This window comes from Denticeps clupeoides, chromosome 4 (assembly GCF_900700375.1).
Source record: "Denticeps clupeoides chromosome 4, fDenClu1.1, whole genome shotgun sequence".
NCBI lineage: Eukaryota > Metazoa > Chordata > Actinopteri > Clupeiformes > Denticipitidae > Denticeps > Denticeps clupeoides.
The window spans coordinates 31,877,922-31,896,963 of record NC_041710.1 but is presented as its reverse complement, the minus strand read 5'-3'; the positions used below and the strand labels follow the sequence as shown (position 1 = coordinate 31,896,963).

Genomic DNA, 19,042 nt, shown 5'->3' with positions numbered 1-19,042 from the left:
AACTGTACAGTAATTTCGCTTTTTGCATTACATTAAAACTGAATCTGACTCCAGGAAATAAAATTGGTGTTAAAATATGTTTAAATATCTGATGACTGTGTCAGTGTACACATGGATGTACACTGTGAACCTAACTCAACACACTGTCCCAGGAACTGACTTTAAATGATATATATTCAGAGTGACTTACATGTAGTAGTTACAGGAACAGCCCCCCTGGAGACACTCAGGTTTAAATGTCTCAGGGACTCAATGGTAGTAAGTGGGGTTTGAACCTGTGACTTTGTCTACCACCTACCATCTGATTAAAGTGAATTTTTTTATTAAAGTGAAATGATTGTCACATGTGATACACAGCAGCACAGGACATGGTGCACACAGTGAAATCCTCTGCATTTAACCCATCACCCTTGGTGAGAAGTGGGCAGCCATGACAGTGTCCCGGGGAGCAGTGTGTGGGGACGGTGCTTTGCTCAGTGGCACCTTGGCGGATCGGGACTTCCCTTCTTCTACTGTTAACCCAGTGAAAAGAAGCCCATCACCCCACAGGGACTGGGCTGAAGCCAATTGCCATATAACTGTTAAACACTTGCTTGTGATTTTGCATGGCATATCCACTATTATTTGTGGTCACTCACAGGTTTTGGTGTCATCTACGTGATTCCAGCTCATCTAGACACTAGCATGTAAACTAGCTTGGTTCTCCCCATAGAACACAGAGGCTCTTCAGGAGTGTGGTTCTCAGACCTATTTCATGCAGTGAGTTATCAACATTAGTCAGGTGACCACAAATGGCGACTGATACAACTGACGGTAGAGAACAGATAGAAGTGTAGACCTTATCTGTAAACCTTTCCACGAGGCTCATCAAATTAGCCAGTGACTTGAAATTTCATGTACAGAACTGTCACTTTTTATGAGTTATTTTTGCTGGTAGTAAAATTTTTATGATTTTGTTATGACTTCCAGATGATTTTGAAATGAAAAAGTTAATGTTTGCTGCAGGGAATTAAAAATCTATTCACTATCCATGTTTGACAGATGCTCCCCTAATATCAATCAAATTTAAGACATTACATTTCTTCTCATAGTCCAAAGCTAAACAATATTTTACTAATCCTCGCCTCCTTTTAAAAAGCACGATGCTTTGAAACATAAATTCAAATGATTGTGTGTTCCACAGTAACAGATATGACACCCAGTCACACCCATATCTGAGAATAGGAAGAATTGGTACACATATTCATAACATAGGTTTTTATGGAGGTATAACTGGTGTGTTTTATGTTTGTGTGTGAGAAGTACTGAAAGAGATTTGGGGTTTTGCGAGCATAAGGGACACGCTGTTCCATTTTGGTTTTCATACCACGAACACTGTCTCTTTGTTGGCTGTAGATCTGACTCACAGCTGAGAAACCATCAATACGCTAAACACAATTCTTTTAAACCATCTGAAAAATGAATGTGACAAACTGAATAAAGCTTATACTGACTTGATATTTTTTTCTCGCATATCATGCCTGCTGACTCCCTCTCCCATCAGAGCCATCGCTGTTTTTTGGAGAGACAGGGTACACTGTGGATGAGAGCAGTGGCTATGTTGAAATCAGGGTGTGGAGAACCGGCACGGATCTGTCCAAAACCGCCACAGTGATGGTTCGCTCTCGCAAGAGCGAGCCTGTTTCAGCTGAAGGTGAGAACTCACTGCAAGTGCTACATCACACTTGTGCATGATTTATATATGAAATTATATTCCATTTGGTTAGATGGCAGTGCTGGTTGAGCTGTGACCATGGCTGTTTGGGGACCTCTGATGCAATCCTCACCCACATTTTCAGCCCATTGAGGAATTTTAGGAAGCGCTAGACTCTGTCATTCACACACGCTCTGTCATTTCATCATGCACAGCGGGAGTTGACTACGTGGGGATCAGCCGTAATCTGGATTTCGCTCCGGGTGTGACAATGCAGACTTTCAGGGTGACCATACTGGATGATCTGGGACAGCCACAGCTGGAAGGGCCTGAGACGTTTGACCTGGTCCTGCGTATGCCAATGAACGCTGTGTTGGGGGAACCAAGCAGGACCACCATCACCATTAACGACACCGTCACTGATTGTGAGCTGAATGCCAATAAAGTGCACACTCACACACAGATGCACACACACATCTCACACTGATCACTGTGTCCACAGTGCCAAAGGTGCAGTTCAAGGAGGGGACGTACATTGTGGACGAGGCAGATGGAGAAATCCGGGCCATGTTGTATCGCAGCGGGGACATCAGCCTGAGCTCTACCGTGCGGTGCTACACCCGCCAGGGCTCCGCCCAAGTCATGATGGACTATGAGGAGAGGCCCAATGCTGCTGCCTCGATCATCACTTTCCTGCCAGGTCAGAGTTCACTGGACACTGTCCCAAAACCTCAATATGCTGATCTTACCAATAAATCACCATAATCCTGTTCAAATACAAAATAAAAATTGGCCATATTTTTCTACCCAGTCAGCATAGGCTATTTTAAATTGTTCTTTTTTTTAACTTACACTATATTACCAGAAATATTGGGACAGACATCAGCAGCAAATTGTTTTGAGTTTTTTTTTTCTGTTTCTTACCCTGTTGTCGGCTAATGTCGGCTCTTTTGTAAGTGTCTATAAAGTGTCTTTTCCCATCACTGCATGCCTCATATTCATCTCAAGTGTGGCTGAATCAGCACATTGAATCTCTGATTCCCACATTTTCACTCACGACTTTATAGAATTGCAATGATGGCAGGGAATTTACACAAACCAGCTTGTAATTAATCACTTCATGCATTGACATTCAGAAATCGTGAGAGTGGTTTTTGATAAATCAGTTTTTCAGGTAGAAATAAATTTAAATTTAGCTTAAACTTGATGCTGCAGATATTAATAACCAGAGTAATATTAGCAATCAACAGTAAAGCTGCCATATTGTGGACAAAAACATTATGTTACACCTCTTGTGGTCTCCAGAAAGTTTTATTGCAGGATACTTTAAAGCCGGTTTCAGACTGAATGCGGCAAGCACTGCACTGTGGTCTCAAAGCCATAATTTTTTATGCCATGATTTTACATGGCACACAGCAAAATGAAAAGTGGCGCTCTGTGAGTTTCTGTGCAAACTACGGTCAAAGTTGAATTTGGTTGAACTTTGACCTCTGTGACCTGTGATGCATTGGTCTGCAATTGATGAAGCAGGCTCTGTAACCAAGATTGAGGAGAGGTTGATTATAGCAATTAAATTCAATTGTATTATCCTTCCACAACATCGCAAGGACGGCGGTCTTCTTTCGGGTGATGTAGGCCTGCCGGTGAACTTTGAAGTGTGAAGTGTTGTTGCCAATATATCTGAAAGGGAAATAGCTTGTGAAAACTGCAGAACTGTAAAAACTATAGTTTGTTAACTGAAATAATTTGGTAAAGTTACAATATCTGGTGGAATGGTGAGGTGTAGCAAAGTGATGGCATTAACCACGCCTACATTTTGTGGTGGACCCCGCCTTCACTGGATGTCTTGTTTGGTCTGAAACCTAATGAGTAAATGATCTGGAAGTGTGTTGGCTGGGAGTAGCCATGTACACCCAGGCCAGATAACTAGCCCCCTGTATTAACGAAGAGCCCCACTACATTCATTCTTAATTTTTCGATCTCACTATAAATATGTGTAACCTGTAGGTGAGAGTGACAAGCCATGCATTGTGAAACTCATGGAAGACTCCATTCATGAAGAAGATGAGGAGTTCCGTCTAGTCCTAGGAACACCCACAAGCAAGTCTCCATATGGAGCCACCCTGGGAGAGCAAAAGGAGACCATCATCACCATCACCGACCACAAAGACAGTAAGCAAACCTACAGTCTTAGTCAGAGCCACACCTTATTAATTAATTCATTTAATTTATATTTAAAAAATAGATATAAAATAAATAAATGTCTGCTATAATTAACTTGCCCAGCACTAATTATTACAGAATATAAATCCTGCTTAAGTATGGTTTGAATTTTTTGTGTTTCACAGAGCCCATCATCCAGTTCTCTGAGAATAAGTACAGTGTGAAGGAGCCACAGGTTCCCGGTCAGGTGGTTGTTCTGTTGATACCTGTTCTGCGACTTGGAGACACATCAAAAGTGTCTCTCGTGAGAGTCCACACAAAAGACGGCTCTGCGACTTCAGGAGAGGACTACAACCCAGTATCACAAGGTTGGTTTTGCAACAAAAAAACACTCTAGTAATAGTAATCATTCATATGCTCATGGTGTTTGTGTCACCTATACAGAGATGGAGTTTAAAGAAGGGGAGCAGGAGCATTTTGTGGAGGTTCAGATCCTGTATGATGGGAAGAGGGAGATCAGGGAGGCTTTCACTGTCCACCTCAAACCTGATGAGTACATGGTAGCAGAGACACAGGTCGGTTCAACACTCCACTTCGTTCACAGACCACAAAATTCATTAGCTGGGAATGACGTTGCATACTATTTGCGTACACCTCGACGTATGCACATGCCTGCCACTGCTGTTCCCTATTGTGTTATTCATAACTTTTATCCAAACAAGATTTTGATGAAAGAAATTAAATTGGAATTGAATGGTGCAGCAGTTGCCAAATGGAACAGTGGTTGCCTAATGGGGCAGTAGTGGCCTAGCAGGTAAGGAAACAAACCCGTAATCGGAAGGTTGCCGGTTTGAAGCCCGATCTGCCAAGGTGCCACTGAGCAAAGCACCGTCCCCACACACTGCTCCCCCGGGCGCCTGTCATGGCTGCTCACTGCTCACCAAGTTTGATGGTTAAAAGCAGAGGACACTTTTCACAATGACAATCACTTCACTTTTCACTTTTGAGGGTGAGAAGGAGGCACAAACACTTCTCCTGTGCGTAGCCAATTTTGGATGTCAGGAAACAGAATGTCAGGATCAGAACAGAACAAATTCCATGAAATTCAGGATGTAAAGAATTTCAGGATGAGAAGTTCTTTCGGCAATGTTCTCGAACTAATTGTTCCTCCACTAATAAAATTTTGCTGTGCACTTATGTTCTTAGCAATTGTTAGTGTGCAATTCATTTTTATTCATGCACATTACATGTGTTATTGTTTTCATACTTCACCTGTTGCTGGTAAAGCACGATAAATCCAAATGTATATCAGTAAAGGTTGCACGATGGCTTTGTGGCCTCACACATCCAATGTTTTGTGTTCAAATACTGGCTATGGAGTTTGCATGCTTACCCCAGTTGATCTTCTGGGTTCTCTGGTTTTCTGCCATCAACCAAAGGCAAACACAATAGGTGAATTGGCGACCAAATTGTCAGAAGGTATGAGTGAGTGAACGGTATGTGTGTGCTCAGTGGTCAGAAAATAGCAACATTTTGCAGAATTTAGCACAACCCTCGCACAAACTCATTTAAACAGCGACATTCCACATGGATATAGGTTAAGCCCTGACATCAACAGACACTCACCCCAACGTTATGGTGTGTGCAGGCATGCACGGAGCATGTGAAAAAATAGTTGAAACAGCAGCTGTCTGTGTCACTGAGCCTCATCAGTGTTGCCTGAAATGGGGAAGTGTCTCCCAGCTAGGATGGGAATATCTCCATGGCCACACTGACCTAAAACACACACACACACACACACACACACAGCATACACACACAAAATTCTTAAAACCAAAAACTTTAGCTTTAATACAGTATTACACTTGATTCTGAGAACATTGGTGTGTTCATGCAGTGTGTTTCCTCCCTCAGATGAGCAAAGCCATTGTGTACATTGAGGAAATGGACACTGTGGCTGATGTCACCTTCCCAGCCGTCCCACAGGTCGTCTCTCTGCTGATATATGATGACACGGCTCAAGCTAAAGATCACCCCCAGCCTCCCCATGGATATCCAGTGGTCTGTGTGACGGTGAGTTATATAGCCCAAATTATTTTTAAACTGACGGCAACCACATGCCTTAATTGTGTCAGCAGTTCAGATTCTCTGTGCTTAATTGGTGTCAACTGAAAGATGACGCTTACATGGCTGACAAGGTGTCATCTGTTCATTTATTTAGACTTGCTAAATGACTGTAGTGCAGGCAGTAAAAGCAATAGAAACCAACCAAACTTTAAAAAATAATTAGTAATCAAAGTTAATACAATTTGTGTTGTAACTTCAACAGGCCTGCAACCCAAAATACTCCGACTTTGACAAGACGGGCTCCATCTGTTCAGTCGAGCACATCAACAATACTCTGACGCAGTACCGCTGGCTTGTCAGTGCACCTAGTGGCAAAGATGGGGTAACCAGCCCCATGCGTGAGCTGGACACAAACACCTTCTTCACCAACAGCAAGTCCATCACACTGGATTCAATTTACTTCCAAGCAGGCTCGCGAGTGCAGTGCGCTGCACGGGCCTTCAACGCCAATGGGGACGCAGGGCTGGAGCTCAGCTCCCCTATAGTCACCATTAGCCGACAACAGGGTAAGAGACAGAAAAAAAAAATTGCTGCTGATGTCTGTCACAATATTTCTGGTAATATAGTGTATGATATTATAAAATTAAATAATATTGTCATGATGCGTGGGTAAAGGATTGAGGATGAGCTGAAGGTTGATATTTTGATTAAACAGAAATAAAAACGGCACGATGGCAAAATTAACAAACTCAAAAACTTGGCAACATGTGACTGGCCGTCAGACAATACAGTAATGGACACACATTAATGCAGGAACAACTCTTGTGAAAAACTCTCATGCATACTCACTTATAAAGGGTCCTGATCAATCCGGCCTAAAAAGTCATCAGGACCCAATAATCAGGCAACCAGGCGCTAGATGGATAAGCCCAGCGGCACCTAGACATTACAAATAAAATGTGACATTTTTTAGTAAGGTGACTTTGCATTGCTAGTTTTTGCCTCAAAAAGCTTTTACTCAAGTGAGCCAACAGAAAGAATATGAATAGGAATAGAAAAGTCAACAAGTTAGGGGGTGAGTGAATTTGACATGGAAGCGAAGTCATCCATGAACTTATAGAAACATTTTTTGCATCATGTCATTAAGAAAAGAAGTATAAAAGATGATGCATTTACACAATCATGTACAGATTCGCTCACATTATACTGCTTATTCTCTATTGCTTATGGATCTCTCTACAGGTATGTGTCAGCCCCGTATCCCTGGTACAGTTGGTGCAGAACCCTTCTCTGCAAAGATCCGCTACACAGGTCCCGACGATCCTGACTTCCCCAACCTAATAAAGCTCACTGTTATCATGCCACATATGGATGGTGAGCTAGAGGCTCTGACTCTGTCCGAGCCTTTCATTCAGTGACATTCTCATGAAAAAGCACACTGAATCATTAAATTCCATAAAAATCTCTCTTCAATGTTGTTGTATTTTGTAATTAGGTATGTTACCCATCATATCTACACGTCCTCTCTCCAACTTCGAGTTGACACTAAGTCCTGATGGCACACGTGTGGGCAACCATCGTTGCTCCAACCTGCTAGATTTCAACGAGATCCAAACAGGTCATGGCTTCATCACTGATGCCACTAAGAACCCAGAGATTATTGGTGAGACGTCACCCTACCAGTACAGCGTGGCGATGCGAAGCACCAACTCGCTGCGCTTCTACCGAAACCTCAACCTGGAGGCCTGCCTGTGGGAGTTCAACAGCTACTATGACATGTCTGAGCTCCTCAACACCTGTGGGGGCTCAGTTGGCACTGATGGACAGGTGACGTGGCCAAATGTTTGCATGACAGCACATTTTTCACAGACAAAAATTCAAGAAAATGTGTGTGACTCTTTAAAATTCCTCCAGAAATCCCTTGCACATGGCACACAAAAGAGAGTTAATAAAATAAGAACCCTGAAATAAGTCTGTTATTTCACCCCTGCGTTCTCTTCCCATGGCAGGTTCTAAATCTTGTGCAGTCCTACGTGACTCTGCGTGTTCCGCTCTTCATCTCGTACGTTTTCCACTCTCCGGTGGCCGTGGGTGGCTGGCAGCACTTTGATTTACAATCGGAGCTGCGGCTCACCTTTGTGTATGACACGGCCATTCTGTGGCAGGAGGGCATTGGCAGCCCACCCGAGGCTGAACTGCAGGGTAAGGTTTGGTGACATGATTAATTATCACACTTTTGGACTTCGTTTTCACAGATTTTGGCAAATCTTGGCATGTAAATTTGTTCACATGAATAAAATGAAACTAAAATTGGGCGTGTCTTGAAGCAATATTGAGGGAGATTTAAGAAGGAGGGCTTATATTAAATCATATTTTAAATGACATATGTCGATATGTATCATTTTGCATTTAGACAATCACAATTTGAGGCAAAGACATAATCGCTGCATCAGAGGCTCTGAGAGTTCTCACATTCCCACCTCCTCTTTAAACAGCACTGCTTCAACCCATACACGCTCTTCTTATTAAATGAATACATTTAACAGCAAAAATGTATGCAGTACGTGACAGAGCCCAGTCATTCATTCAATCTTTCGTTCATATCACAGGAGCCATGTACCCAACCAGCATGCGTATTAATGAGGAGGGACGTTTGGTGGTGTACTTTAAAACTGAAGCTCGTTTCAGGGGACAGTTTGTCTTGTCACATCCAGGTGAGGAATCCCTAGCTCTATTTATCTTGTCTGTTGAGGTGGCAGCTGGAAACACACACGATGAAAATAATACTTTGCTGTTTGCCATTTTTGCTATTTCATAATTACATTTAGGGACATCTCTAACATCCATGGTAATGTCGGTGGACCACCCTGAGCTGACCTTCATGCTGTCCTTGGTGCGGACAGAGCCCACATACAACCAGCCCATGCAGCAGTGGAGTTTTGTATCTGACTTTGCAGTGAGTTCTGATCATTTTTCCACATTCTTACATTTTTGCTGCCACGTTATTTATATTAAATTAGTAATTCATTAACCTGGAAAGGATGATATTCTCCTTCTTTAAACACATTCAGTACAGCATTAGTACAGCATTACGTAACATTTTCTGCATGCAAATTGTCCTGACTGAAGTGATGCACAATTGCACAACATGGTTAAGTTTTACAAAGAAACACAACACAATAAAAAAAATGAAGGTGGATCTTCAGGCGTGTCTGAAATTGAAATTAAAACCGCTACAAAGATTCCATATCAAGAAATGCACAAAGTGGAGGCAGGAAAGAGGAGACTTAAATAATAGACTAACACAAGGATATGGCGCCACCTAGTAGGCTCAACAGAAGAATGTTTATTATGGATTGGATGGGAATGAATTCAGGCAGGCATCAGTGAAGAATGATCTTTATGGTAGGGGAATGAAAGGAGTACACAGGAGTTCAGAAACAGACAGATGTTTTTTTGAAGTAGCACAACTTGTATTATGCATTCAACAAACATTAATATATTGTTCAAATAAAAAGCATTTTGTGTTTTATGGGTTTTTGGGTTTTCTTGTCCCCTCTGTTCCCCCTCTGGATTTTTGCCTATGGCTCCACAAATACATATCCAGCGATACTGATGTTGTTTTTCCCTCACTCGCATTCCATAACCTGGAGCTCTGGTGCAGTTGAGACATGGAGAACAGGACAGTGCTAGAGAGAAAGTGAAGAATAGATGGAAGGGGGAGACAGAGACAGTCTCTCCCTCCCCGCGGCTCATCATAACACTAGTAGGCTGTGCCTTTTGTGTCATTCAGTCATTCTGTCATTCTTGTTGGAGGGCATGAGGCACAAGTTCATGGTTTTAGTAACATTTTTGCTGCTTGTTACTGTTTGGGTGTCACAACTTTGTGTTTTGGTTTGGACTTGACTGGGTATTAGGCCAGAGGGATCATTGAGCCAGGGCAGCCGAGACCAGAGGGAGACAGCGAGACAGAGAGAGAGAGAGAAACTTTTCGCTACTTAGTATTGCTGCAGGACCATTTCGATTAGCCTTCCCTAATTAGTGTTTCATGTCCATTTTTGACACTGGACTAAAACCTACTCTGCACTGTCCAGTACCTCCAAACATGGACAAATGCTGTATACTGCACTTTGGACTATTCCACCTCTACATCTGTAAGACTTTTTCTCTTCTTGGACAAATCATCACCAACCCTGCACTGTATCAGTATCTGTATCACTCTCTGTATCACTCCTTCTCAAAGTTTCTTCCTTCCTTTTTTCTCTCTCCTAGAGTTTTTTTTTTCCTTGTGTGCAGATAGGTCAAGTCAGGGGGTCAACTGTAGGGCTTGTCAAAGCCCATTGAGACATACTGTATGTGATTTTGGGCTATATATGAAATAAATGTTGCTGTTGTTGTCTTGTGTTTTGTTGTGTTTGATTCAAATTAGTATAATGCACTAACCTTTTGTCATGCAAATGCAAATTATGATTCTGAATACTTTGAATACATGAGTATCCTGCTGTCTGTGTTCTAGATTAGGGATTACTCTGGTACATACTCCGTGAAGCTCATTCCCTGCACCTCATCCCCTGCTGGGGAGTTCAGCATCCCACCAGTGTGTCATCCCAGAGAACCTCTTACCTTTGACATGGATATCCGATTCCAGCAGGTCAGTCTTACTCAACACTCAAGTGATCTTCACCTGCAGTTTGTGGACTGGGTTCATCTAAATGCTCTGTTTTATAGGTGAGTGACCCAGTTTCAGCAGAGTTCAGCCTCAACACACAGATGTACCTGCTGTCTAAAAAAGACCTTTGGCTCTCTGATGGGTTCATGGGCTTTGGAGAGGGAACAGATGCTGCCTTCACTGAAGGTAACACACATGCACATTCGTACACACACGTAAACACATAGGGCTCTGTTGTGGACCTGGCACTATGTGCAGAGATAGGCCCAGCTACTATGCGAAAACCTATTTTGGATGTGGATGTCCACTGCCCCCAAGTTTGAACCTGTGACTTTGTTCATTTCAGCTTCATAGGCAAGTATCTAAGACCCTAGGCAACTACCACATACCACAAGGTTAAAATGTGACTTAGAAGTTAATATAAATCCATTGAACACAAACTGCAGGAAAAAACACAGCTCTTATACATGATGTAGATTGACGACAGGTGACCAACTCAGCAGGATAAATTGCTGTTTTGTGGGTGCTGCTGCCACTCTCTGAGCTGTGAAGCAGAATATCCAAAGAACTCTTTACACCTATCGCCATTTCTAGCCACAGCACGACCATAGACAGGCAAGGGGAACTTCAGTTAATGTTACATAATATATCAAAGTTCAATGGGGTGTCATGGGATAATAAATAACATTAATCATGTTGAAGAATGGAACTGAAACATCACTAATATAGGTATATAAATAAAAGTATAAAAATGTTTGAACAGTTATGTGTATTACCATGTATTTTGAGGCTAGAAATCAGAGAATCTTTATCCTTCTCCAGGGTCCCCCATCTACGGCCGTGTAATGGTGGATCCCGTTCAGAACCTGGGTGACTCCTTTTCCTGCAGCATTGAGAAGGTGTTCCTGTGCACTGGCACGGATGGCTATATTCCCAAATACAACCCCCCAAATAAGGAATTTGGGTGCCTGGCTGATGCGCCCTCGCTGCTCTACCGCTTCAAGATTCTTGTACGTAATTTCACATTTTTTGGTTTCTTTAGTCCATGCTATAAATGTGAGACCTTTGTAACAGGCACATGAACACGACGAAACACAAACATGCATGTGTTCCCTAAAAGGACAAGGCCCAGCCTGAAACCCAGGCCACCTCGTTTGGAGATGTCCGGTTTGATGCCACGCTGGCCCTGGATACACCTGGAGCTTTACCTTTGGTCAGACAGCCTGGGTCTGATGGCTTCACCCTCTCGTCTGCTCCTCTTTTTCAGGTACCTTCTATTTCAGTATCTAGTAGCACCTAGTTTCTGGTTACACTCTTTGTAGCTGGTACAACACTTCAGGGCATCAGTGTGTGTGCTTATTTCAGCACGGAGAGCGGGAAGAAGGGGGTGGGGGAGGAGGGAACGTGTGAAACCTCAGTCCCAGCCACACTTGTTAAACCTAATGCTGTGGCTGATTTGGGAATTTTGAGAAATTTACATTTTATATTTACACCATTTATCAGATGGCCTTATCCAGAGCGACTTACAATCAGTTGTTACAGGGACAGTCCCCCCCCTGGAGCAGTTTATGGTTAAGTGTCTTGCTCAGGGACACAATGGTAGTAAGCGGGATTTGAACCTGGGTCTTCTGGTTCATAGGCGAGTGTGTTACCCACTAGGCTACTACCACCCAATCCATCCACGCCGCCATCTTCCTCATGCCTAAATACAAACAAAGGTTCAAACATGAGGTTCCGGATCAGAGGGAGGTGGCACGCTAGACGGACCAATCGGTGGCCGCTCTTCAGGAGGCATTGGATGATGCAGACTGGGGCATGTTTCAAAGTAGTTCCGGAGTAGTTAGTGAGTTTGCGGAAGCGGTTGTGAGTTTCATTGGGAAACTAACGGACGACACCGTGCAGAAAACGATCGTCAAAACGTTTCCCAATCAGAAGCCGGGGGTGGATAAAACCATCCGTGACGCTCTGAGATCTTGCACCGCTACCTATAACACGGGGCTTCCGGGGACATGGAACCGTATAACCGTATATGTCAGGAAAGCGGTGAAGGAGGCGAAGCAACGCTACGGGAAGAAACTAGAGTCACAACTCAAACAGAGTGACTCTACGAGCCTGTGGCAGGGACTAAGAACAATCACGGATTACAAAGGACCAACATCCGGTATGACGAACGCAGACGTGTCTCTGACGAGCTGAACACATTCTATGCTCGCTTCGAGGCTGCAGCTAAAGCCATTAGCGATGCTAAGACCAAGACACTGACAGCACCAAAAACGCATTCATCATCACCGAGCATGACGTGAGGAGAGAGTGAAATCCGGAAAGCAGCAGGACCAGATGGCATCTCAGGGAGAATCCTCAGAGCCGGCGCAGACCAGCTAGCACCTGTGTTCACAGAGATATTCAACCTCTCTCTATCTCAGTTGGTGATCCCCACATGCTTCAAGGAGTCCATCATTGTTCCGGTCCCAAAGAAACCCCATCCTGCCTCCCTCAATGACTACCACCCTGTAGCCCTCACCTCCGTAGTGATGAAGTGCTTTGAACGGCTGGTCAGAGACTTCATCATTTCTTCACTACCGTCCACAATCGACCCACTACAGTTTCCTCCACACAGCACTCACCCACCTGGACACTCGGAAGGGAAATTATGTTAAAATGCTTTTTATTGACTACAGTTCAGCATTTAACACGATAATCCCTTCCACACTCACCACCAAGCTGGGGCACCTGGGACTCAGATCATCTCTCTGTCAGTGGATCTCCAACTTCCTAACCGGGAGACCATAAGCAGTATGGATGTGCGGACATGTCTCAGCCACCATCACTCTCAGCACTGGAGCCCCCCAGGGCTGTGTTTTGTGCCTCCTGCTGTATTCTCTGTACACCTACGACTGTGCAGCCACTACAAACTCCACCACCACCATTAAGTTTGCTGATGACACTGTTGTGGGGGCCTGATCTCCGACAACAACGAGACGGCCTACCTGCAGGAGGTTGGATATCTGGAGAATTGGTGCCAGAGGAACTATCTACACCTGAACGTCAGCAAGACAAAGGAGTTGATAGTGGACTTTAGTACTAAGCAGAACCCTGTCATCAACAGGAGCCCAGTGGAGAGAGTGGAGTGCTTCCTCAGTGTTCACATCACGCAGCACCTGTCATGGTCCTGTCACATCAACACCGTGGTGAAAAAGGCCCGGCAGCGTCTCTACCACCTCAGACGCCTGAGAGACTTCAGACTGCCCTCCAAGGTGCCCAGGAACTTCTACTCCTGCACCATAGAGAGCATCCTGACGGGAAACATCTCAACCTGGTTCGGGAACAGCACCATGCAGGACAGGCAAGCCCTACAGAGGGTGGTTCGATCAGTTGAAGGCATCATCTGTACCAAGTTCCCTGACCTTCAAACAATCTATAGCAAGCTGTGCTGGACCAGGGCCAGGAAGATAGTGAAGGACCTCAGCCACCCCAACAATGGAATCTCTGCTGCAATCAGGGAAGTGCTTCTGCTCCCTGAAGTCCAACACAGAGAGAATGAGGAGGAGCTTCTTCCCGCATGCTATAAAAGCTCTCAACAACAACAACACTTCATAGGAATGAACACTAATACACTCCAGCACTTTCACTTTCAATCACTTCTAGACCCAGTCCCCCCAGAATCCTTGCACAAATTTTTTGCTCTTGCACAATTTTTTTTACTTTTTACTTTACCCGTTTGCACACCTTCACCCTACCTGTTACACATATTTTATGTTAAAAACATAAAAGTGTTGATTTTGGTTATGTTTGCAATGTTTGCATATTGGTTCTCTGTATAATTACAATATTTGCAATACTGTGGTCTATAGCAGTCGCTAAAGCATTTAATTGTATATCATACTGTGTATGACTGTGTATGTGACAAATAAAATTTGAATTGAATTGAAATGGATGATTACACTGGAATCTGTAGAGGTGGGATATATAAACCAGACAAACAGTTGGAAAGAGGAAACTGTTTAAGCTATTTTTACAAGGATCAGATTATGATGCTCGAAAAATGCATCAAAACAACTGGGGGGCATTTCTGTACTTCGCTTAAATCATGTTATATCCGAAGCATGATCTTGGATCAGCTAATCAGTGGGGCACAGCCAGGGTGCGACTAAGGTTTTTACATTTACATTTACAGCATTTTCATCAGACGCCCTTATCCAGAGCGACTTACAATCAGTACTTACAGGGACAGTCCCCCCTGGAGCAACTTAGGGTTAAGTGTCTTGCTCAGGGACACAATGGTAGTAAGTGGGATTTGAACCTGGGTCTTCTGGTTCATAGGCGAGTGTGTTACCCACTAGGCTACTACCACCTCAAGGTCCTTTTAATCAAGGTACCGTCTTCACACACTGCACCCTGGCTGCTTTTCATAGCTGCTCACTACTCACTAATGGTGATGGGTTAAAAGCAGAGGACACGTTTCGGTATGTTACTCTGTGTCTTGTGGTGTATCACAATGGCAATGTGTCATGGCTGCCATCGCACCACCTTAGCCTCCAGGGGGTGTGACCCCCCAACAAGGTCACCAATCCGGAAAAAGAAGAAGCAAAATTGGGCAAAGATCAAAAAGGAGAAAGGATCCTACAGAAAGGACCCTGTGAACTCATTGTCGCGCTTGTGTCACGTTGTTGTAAGCTAGCGGTAGTAGCCTAGTGGGTAACACACTTGCCTGTGAACCAGAAGACCCAGGTTCATATCCCAATTACTACCATTGTGTCCCTGAGCAAGACACTTAACCCTAAGTTGCTCCAGGGAGACTGTCCCTGTAACTACTTATTGTAAGTTGCTCTGGATAAGGGCATCTAGTAAATGCTGTTAATGTAAATGTAAATGTATTTTTTCTGGACTGATTGTGTATCACAACGACTGCCTTCTTCCCCTGACCACGCTTTCTGGACTCATGTTTGCTCTTGATGTTGCCAGACGCCATTCTGTTCCTGTTTACGATTTTGTCACTTCCTCGACTTGAGCCAAGCCTGTCTTACACAACAGGTCCTGCTACCTTCTCCTTCTAGTACTCCATGGTTAGTCCTGTTCCCTCCGTGGCTGCCTCCCACTTCCAAGCTGCCTCTGCCGCCTCAGTCCCAGCCACACTTGTGTCCCAGGTCCTTGCTTCTGATAGGATGAGTTCTCCACCGTCCGGCGCAGCTGTACAGTATGTCACTCAGCCAGCTGTTGGCCTTGCTACAGCAATAACATCAACAACATCAAGCCATGCAACAACTACAACAAGAGGCCTTGCAGCAACAGCACCAGGCACTACTACATCTGGATCACCACCACCCTTATGCCAGCTCCACCTCTCAGGATTGGCCTCTTCATTGTTGTACGACAATGCTGCGATGATCCTCCTCACTCTCGCAGCCACAAGCTCCCACACATTACTCCACTGACCATGGTAGACAAACCCATGCAGCTCAGGCTCGCCCACACTGCACTCACACCACAGTAAAGAAGGGTGAAACTAGTGGGTAAGGAAGTGCTAAGATGCAACTGCGGTACCACTGAGCAAAGTATCATCTCCACACACTGCTCCTCTTGCGCCTTTCATTTCTGCCCACTGCTTACCAAGGGTGCTGGGTTAAAAGCAGAGGACACATTTCGTTGTGTGCACAGTATGCTGTGCTGTGTTTCACAATGACAAGCACTTCACTTTCACTACTGGATGACATCACAGGGCATCCACTGTTGGACTCCAGGGTGGCCATGAACTTAACTGACATCGATCAGATGGACGCCCACTGGACATCCACACAGGACAACTATTGCTACGCAGCGAAACCAACCATGAAGAGCCAGTGGGTTTTTTTCTCAACACAAACCCCCATGATTTCATTCTTGGGTTTCCCCACCTTTACCATTCAAGGATGGGGAAAGAAGGCCAAACACCCTCAATGCACACAGACAACCCCAGGCCCCGTCCACACCCGTAGCTTGCCCATGTCCAGCCAAGCCACACCCATGTAGATTGAAGCTATGGGAGATGTGGGACAAGGGCCTCCTGATTCCTCCACAGGAATCTCTCCCTTCGAAGCATCTACTGGTCACCCAACACGGTCGCTTGCCCAGTACACGCTGTAAACCTGTACCTTCAGCAGCTGTGGGGCCTGGTCCAATGAGCCTTGAACCACACTGCTGAAGTGAGGAAGAGGCAGGCGGACTGACATCGCCGTCCGCCTTTGGTCTTTCATCCCGGGGACTGAGTCTAGGTCTCCACCAAGGGTGGGACCATGCCCTTGGAGGCCAAGAAGCTGGGGCCCCAATACATTGGTCCCTTCTGGGTACAATGGCACATCATCCCCATGTCTTACCATTTGTCCTTTCCCCGCTCCCTTTGAGTAAGCCCCATGTTCCTGCCTGGTTTGAGTACCTCGTTGACTGGGAGGGGTACGGTCCTGAGGCACGTTCCTGGGATCCCTGCCAGGACAACGGAGATCCTCCAGGAATGACACCCATCCTGTAGCTACTTGCACATCTGGGGCCAGGCCTAGAGGGGGGGGTCCTGCCATGGCTGCCGTCGCACCACCAGGCCCCCAGGGGTCATGTGACCCCCAACGAGGTCACCAATCCAGAAACAGAAGAGGCTGTTTTCTGGCTGCCTTCTTCCTCCTTCTATGCTTCTACGCTTTCTGGATTGACCTTTGGAGTCTTGTTTGGTCTCAATGTTGCTGACCGCCCGTTCTGTTTCTGTTTATGATTTCGTCGATTCCTCTGACAATGCATCTGCTCCTGGCTCGAGACACGTCTGTCTTACACAACTACCAGTACTCCACAGTTAGTCCTGTTCCTTCGCTGGCTGTTTCCCACCCCTGAGCTGCCTCTCCTGCTTCAGGGCCAGCCGCACTTACGTTCCGGATCCTCGCTTCTGATACAACCACTTCACTTTTACATTACATTACTTTTACTGCACTCACCTGCACTCAGGTACCACAGGACCCCTGTAGCCAATGTCTCACTGGATGTTTTGGGTCACAATAATGTTATTAGTTTCTCAAGCATATGTATTAAATAAAAAATATATTACGAGGAATATATTGGATTTCATGCAGCCTTGGGAACAAGAGAAGGGTAGAGCAGATGGAGTAAAATTAAGTGGTTGAGTGTAAGCTGCATTTTATAACATATTCTTCTAAACAATTGACTGTCTGACTTGTGTTCCATGCTTCCATTTCAGGTAGCAGCAGGCCGTGAGTGGTTCATCCACGCCATATACACTGTGCGCTCCAGTGAGAATGCAAACCGGGGCAAACGCAGTCTGGAGTATCAGCACAGCCTGTCTGTTCTCGCCCAGGACACTTCAGGCTGGCAACAAAGTCAACAGCGTCGTACGGTGTCTGACCCTGACATTCAGGCTATTGGCTCGGAGAACAGTCGAGGCACCAACATCCAGCACATCGCCCTGGCGCGTTCTGATCGACTCCACGTGAGCCAGAAGCAGCCCTGGGCTGTGGAGTCTGGAGTGATCCTGGAGACGCCCCTGGTGGAGGGCAGCCTGGGGAAGGGGCCTGGTATTACCTCGGTCCTACCCACCGGCATGGTTACGCTGCTGGGCTTTGTTGGGCTGCTGCTCCTGGTGTGTGTGGTGGTGCTACTGATACTTGTGGTCCGACAGAAGCAGAAGAAGAAGGCTTGCCCACCCTATTCCACCTCATCCAGCGCCGCATATGACAACAATACAAGTCTGTGGCAGCACTCGGACAGCTCTGAGGTCTAGCAGTAACTATTCCTATTCATATGTAAACAGTAGGTTTTATTTTATTTGTTTGTATGTACATTTGTTTGTGTGCGCGCAAGATTGTAGGTAATTCAACCGGACAGGAGCTGCACTTTTTTTTGCAATTCTAGATGCAATAAATGTAGGTATTTTTTTAAACAGTTATTGTAAAGCAGAGCACATTTTCCCATAATATTAATAAGGTGCTTTTCAAAGCAGTTTGTTTTATGTGTATTTTTGTCATTCAAGGGTGAATTTTTTTTATATTTTATTTTTTTGCATCAGTAAAGAAACTACTTTAGTGTCATCTTGGCATGCATACGACTGCTATTATTATGTACATATAATCTTTTGATGATGTTACTTCAAAAGGAAAATGCAGATACTAAATAGACTAAATAAAAAATGAAGAAATGTATTTGAGGTTTACCAATGATAACAGTATTTCTAGCTAAATATAGATAGAAAAAACTGTACCCCAAACTCTATACTTTTCTCTTCACTGATGTACTTTTACACCTGAATGGCCAAATACATGTACAGTGCCTTCTTTTCTCTGTTATTGTCTCTCTGTTTGTCTTCTGCTTGCATCCTAAACATACTATTTGACATTATTCCTGCCAGGTTTATAGGAATTCAATAAGGAATTTCATTTAAACATGAAATGTGAAACCTATCATAATATAATCCACTGAAT

General features: G+C 44.6%; 1 protein-coding gene across 2 annotated transcripts in view; it reads left to right on the top strand.

Annotated features, from left to right (window-relative positions):
* frem3 (Fras1 related extracellular matrix 3) overlaps positions 1-18,895 on the top strand; it is a 29,301-nt gene extending 10,406 nt beyond the window's left edge. For both annotated transcript variants that reach the window (XM_028977804.1, XM_028977803.1), the window contains 18 exons: positions 1,544-1,693; positions 1,909-2,118; positions 2,196-2,393; positions 3,701-3,865; positions 4,042-4,224; positions 4,301-4,431; positions 5,771-5,929; positions 6,186-6,489; positions 7,166-7,297; positions 7,419-7,750; positions 7,933-8,125; positions 8,533-8,637; positions 8,752-8,879; positions 10,440-10,574; positions 10,652-10,778; positions 11,415-11,602; positions 11,713-11,859; positions 17,806-18,895. In XM_028977804.1, coding sequence (XP_028833637.1) covers positions 1,544-1,693; positions 1,909-2,118; positions 2,196-2,393; positions 3,701-3,865; positions 4,042-4,224; positions 4,301-4,431; positions 5,771-5,929; positions 6,186-6,489; positions 7,166-7,297; positions 7,419-7,750; positions 7,933-8,125; positions 8,533-8,637; positions 8,752-8,879; positions 10,440-10,574; positions 10,652-10,778; positions 11,415-11,602; positions 11,713-11,859; positions 17,806-18,345 — 3,527 coding nt within the window. In that variant the 3' untranslated portion in view covers positions 18,346-18,895. The remainder of the gene's footprint in view (positions 1-1,543; positions 1,694-1,908; positions 2,119-2,195; positions 2,394-3,700; positions 3,866-4,041; positions 4,225-4,300; positions 4,432-5,770; positions 5,930-6,185; positions 6,490-7,165; positions 7,298-7,418; positions 7,751-7,932; positions 8,126-8,532; positions 8,638-8,751; positions 8,880-10,439; positions 10,575-10,651; positions 10,779-11,414; positions 11,603-11,712; positions 11,860-17,805) is intronic.
* The last annotated feature ends 147 nt before the right edge of the window (positions 18,896-19,042 follow it).